The sequence below is a fragment of the Oncorhynchus gorbuscha genome, linkage group LG16, assembly GCF_021184085.1.
Source record: "Oncorhynchus gorbuscha isolate QuinsamMale2020 ecotype Even-year linkage group LG16, OgorEven_v1.0, whole genome shotgun sequence".
NCBI lineage: Eukaryota > Metazoa > Chordata > Actinopteri > Salmoniformes > Salmonidae > Oncorhynchus > Oncorhynchus gorbuscha.
Window position 1 is genome coordinate 3,334,745 of NC_060188.1, and position 5,000 is coordinate 3,339,744.

Consider the following 5,000-nt stretch of genomic DNA (forward strand, 5'->3'; position numbering starts at 1 on the left):
AGAAGCAGTACATTGGTTTTCTGACCATCGGACGATACACTACTTTCAGAACATATGCTATCCTACACACTCAGATCTCTGAGCACCCTTAAGTATGTCATCTACATCACTGATCACTGATTCAGGATCAGCTCCTAACCACATTCAAACCTTAACCAGCACTAAAGGCTGATCCGGGAAGATTCACAAAGGAAAAAATGACAAATCCACATAAAGAGACGTGACCTATGACCTGAGGAGTTTGGGTAGTAACTGAGTGAGTGGAGACTCTAGAGAAAGACTGCTTCTTTGTTCTGCTCTAATGCAGCTAGATTAGGCCAAACAGCCTGTCTGCATGTAGGGCTTATGATAAAGGACATGAATAATACGACTGTTTCTAAGGGTGCTGGCACCAGTGGAGGCTGCTGAGGGAGGACGGCTCATAATAATGGCTGGAATGGAGCAAATGGACTGGCACCATGGAAACCATGTGTTTGATAACATTCCAGCCATTACCACGATCCCGTCCTCCCCAAGTAAGGTGCCACCAACCTCCTGTGACTGGCACGTATATTCAAACAGCAGGCAAGGCATGACCAGCCCTTCATTTGAGACGTGATGCCCTGAGAAGTATGCTCCAGAAAGAATAGAGTACCGAGTACAATATGCCACCATTATACAACGAGGCTGGAGCGCGTGCACACAGTACAGTGAGTGACTGCTTGTTTGGATGCCAACAACATCTGCAGTACAACTCATCCTCTTGGTATGGTACATCATCTAACCAGGAAGAACCCATAGTTACAGGCTGTAACTAAAGCCCGGAGACTTCTTGTGTGAGGAGTACCTGAAGAGTGGCTTAGTGGGCTAATGCAGTCTAATGGAAGACCCGGGTTCAAAACCCCGTCCGTCACACATCCCTACAAGCGACACACTAGGCTCCTCTCCAGACCTCTATCAGAGGATGCCTCTACCCGCGTGGCACTCTCCCAGGTAATACAAGTCAAGGCCCGGCGAGTTGAGACATGAACACTGAATGCCTGGAATTTCCTTGCTTAAGGATACTTTTTCTCCTCCCGACATGTGTGTCTTAGATCTATACGCCACAGTCAATCATAGGCTCCCCTAGACCGGTAACCCCTCCCTTTCCTCACCAGCGATAATCTCCCAAGAATCCTAGAGTAAACGTATGGTAGATAGACGTCTTGTCTTCATTATAAGTGCCTCAGTAAACACAACCTAACATCACATCCATTCATTGTCATGCCTTGGTTCAAACGTAGCCTGTGTGTGTGAACCCTGTATTGTGTTGTAATGTGATGATTGTGTGGCGTTGCAGACCTACCAACGCTCCTCTTGCGTCGGCTGTGTATCTGTGAGCTCTTCAGGTCTGAGTAGCCATGCTGTTGGGAGTAGTTCTTATGATGCTTCTGCATCGGCTTGGTCTCCTCGATGACCTCATTTTCCGCACCTCGTCAAAACAGAAGGCAGCCGTGTTAATGCAATGTCTCGACACACGTACACACGCACACACATACACAGTCGCAGACACTCACGCCCACACACTCATCCACACGTACACACACGCGCACATGCACATGCACACGCGCACACACACACACACACACACACACACACACACACACACACACACACACACACACACACACACACACACACACACACACACACACACACACACACACACACACACACACACACACACACACACACACACACACACACACAGAGAAAGGAAGCTTACTCAACCAAGCAAGTTCACCTCAGTTTCACCACTCAAGCCTACATTAATGACACTTTACAAGCCCACTGGAGCTTAATTGGAGGTGAATTACATTGTGGTACAAGTGGCTAGTGTGGTCCTCACCTAAAGACTGCGTCATTTCCTCCATTGATGTTTAATGGAGCCTGCTTCTACACAACAAACATTCCTAGTCACCGGCTTAATGAGTTAAATAAACCGCCTTTATTGGCTTGGCAGACGGTTGATGATGTCATACCTCGACAATAATCACCATCATCATCGTTGTTCGGCTGCAAAACAGTCGACCACAAGCCTCCTCCAGTAGGGGTTACAGCAAACATGATCTAGATAGTGTGTTTCAAACCATGTCATAGACCTTAATGCACACACTAAAACAAAATGCTTCTAAGTAGTGCCAAATAGGGTTCTTTGGCTTGTTCTTTGGCTTAAAAACCTGTATGGTTCTTCAAACGGTACTACAAAGAACATTTAAGATTGATGCAGGATCTTTATAGAGCCATAGCAGATCCCTTGTTGGTGCTATATAGAACCCTTTCCTAAGGTTCTATACAGAACCATTAATCAAAGGTTCTATATAGCACCAAAAAAGGGTTCCACTATGGTTACAACCCATTTTGGAGCTATACAGAGCCCTTTTTAAGGTTCTTTATAGAACCTTTATGGAGAATGGTTCTATAAAGAACCTTCATCAATCTTAAATGTTCTATGTAGTACTGTTTGAAGAACCATAAATGTTGTTATTTTGGTTAGCCATATTATATTGTTTGAATCCCATAGGTGTTATTATAGTTGGATCAGGTGTTCTAGGCCTGGAACTGCTGGGACTCGCTGAGGGGAAAAGTGAGAACTGAAGTAGACAACAGTTCTCAGTTGACATAAGGCCATATGTGAGTCTTTCACAAGGCACCGTCACTGGACATAACGCAACGTCATAACAACACAGGTGATATCAACTGGAATGACACTCTCACTAACGGTTGTACAAAATGAGCTGTGAGCAAACCATGCCCCGAAATATTCTAATGAGCCACCACCCCTACATTTTAATTATCACTAACAGAGAAACCCTTTTCTGAACTGCAAAGAACCATCGAAGGGCTCAATGGGTCCATTGAGTCCTTATGGTTCCACATAGAACCATCACCCTTCCAGAACCTTTGAGGAAGCCTCTTTTCTTAGTGTGTAATTACATGCTCAGTCTTATTCACCCATTACTAACACAGTGGGAGGAGGGGGAGACTTTCACAGAAGGAATGCAGCGGCTACAGATGAGTCACACAGGTGGCCATCTTGTAATGTAAACCAAGGTGGTCGTTTCACAGGTGGTCATCAACCCCCATCAGCCAAGTAGTCTAATTAGTGGTTTTACATCACTATTTATAGGAAATGTTTGCTTAAATGTTGACTTTTGGCAGAAAGTGTACAATTACGTTGAGTGCAATTATGTTTAGTCATGGTGCCACAGTACAGTGCAGGGCTGTTAGCTAACTGAATGCTAACAGTTTACTGTAGCTAGCTCACATTATTACAGTCATGGTGCCACAGTACAGTGCAGGGCTGTTAGCTAACTGAATGCTAACAGTTTACTGTAGCTAGCTCACATTATTACAGTCATGGTGCCACAGTACAGTGCAGGGCTGTTAGCTAACTGAATGCTAACAGTTTACTGTAGCTAGCTCACATTATTACAGTCATGGTCATCTGATAATCCCAGCTTGTTTTGGTCCCCACCCAGAGTATGCATTTTATTATAGGATCTGGTGCCAAAGTAACACACACTCATGGTACAGACCGCAAACACACACACACACATGACTGGCGTGCACACACACACACACACACACACACACACACACACACACACACACACACACACACACACACACACACACACACACACACACACACACACACACACACACACACACACACACACACACACACACAGCAGTAAAACGATAAAGGGCTGTTCAGTGGATCAGGGAACGGAGGCTGGACTGTCCAGAAGCTTTCTGAGACACTGTTTACAGATCAGGTGGGTCCTCTCTCTGGTAGCCCACCTGTTCAAGGGACACAACCCCATACCTGTTCACATATACTGAACACACACACACACAACGGAAACCTAAACACACACACATCAGAACTCAACTCACTATGCTCATAACAACGTAAAGCCCAGAGTCAACCATTAGACAAAGCCTTCAGGTAAACACACGGACTTCACTTACAGCTCCTTTGTGCTGTAGATGAGACGTTTGAAAGGCTTTTCTTCTCCTGTACAAGGTCTATATAAACCTCTGTTTGCTTATGTATTTACATCTGTATGCTGCATTTCAAGGCCTTGTGAAGCCTAAACATTGCCCAGGCAGTGGGAAGAGAGAGAGAGCGGGCCTTTGCTTCTGCCAGCTAGTCAGTCATTTACATTTGACTCATTTAGCAGACCCTCTAATCCAGAGCAACCACAGGAGCAAATAGGGTTAAATGTCTTGCTCAAGGGCACATTGACAGATTTTTTCACCTAGTCGACTCTGGGATTTGAACCAGCTATCTTTTGCTTATAACAGCTAGGGTACCTACCGTCCCAGTCAGACAGCTGTGACCCAGAAAAGATTTCCCTCCCTAGAGGAAGTGATTAATGTTTACCTGCTCTGCTTGGGAGCCCAGTCTCCCTGCCGTTTAGCCCAACACAAAACCTATAGGTATCACTGTGTCAAGTAGGCTCATATACACTGAGGCACACAAACACACACGCTAAAACATGCATGCACGCATACACGGACACACACACATATGCACTCAGTCAGACACACAAACATGCACGCATGGACACGCAGGACGTGCAAGCACACATTCAGACACGCACACTAACACACACACTCTGTCCTGTCTGCCCTCCTGTCAGTGAAACAGGTTGTGACAGCTGCCTGATGTCTCCACCTAACAACCTTTTAATGCTTTGGGTCACTGACAGAACTCCCAGCCTGCTTCTCTTTCTGTCTCTCTCTCACTCGCCCCTTAACCTTTCTCCGTTTACCGTTCTCTCTTCCTCCATCCCTCTTTCTCTTGCTCTCCCTCTCTTTATCTCTCTCTACCTTTCCCCGTCTCTCTCAATCCCTCTCTCTCTCCCTTTTTTATCTCTCTACCCGCTACCTCTCTACCTCTCAACCCCCCTTAATTTCTCTCTATCTAGTCTTCCCCTTTCTCTCTCTCTAGGTGGGAAGGGAGGGAAGGA

At 45.7% G+C, this 5,000-nt stretch overlaps 2 protein-coding genes across 3 annotated transcripts in view; one reads left to right on the top strand and one right to left on the bottom strand.

The window, feature by feature from the left end:
* LOC123999673 (cAMP-dependent protein kinase type I-beta regulatory subunit-like) overlaps positions 1-5,000 on the top strand; it is a 432,723-nt gene that overhangs the window by 341,661 nt on the left and 86,062 nt on the right.
* Positions 1-5,000, bottom strand: part of LOC123999674 (platelet-derived growth factor subunit A-like) — a 41,868-nt gene that overhangs the window by 28,075 nt on the left and 8,793 nt on the right. For both annotated transcript variants that reach the window (XM_046305654.1, XM_046305655.1), the window contains exon 3: positions 1,325-1,450. In XM_046305654.1, coding sequence (XP_046161610.1) covers positions 1,325-1,450 — 126 coding nt within the window. The remainder of the gene's footprint in view (positions 1-1,324; positions 1,451-5,000) is intronic.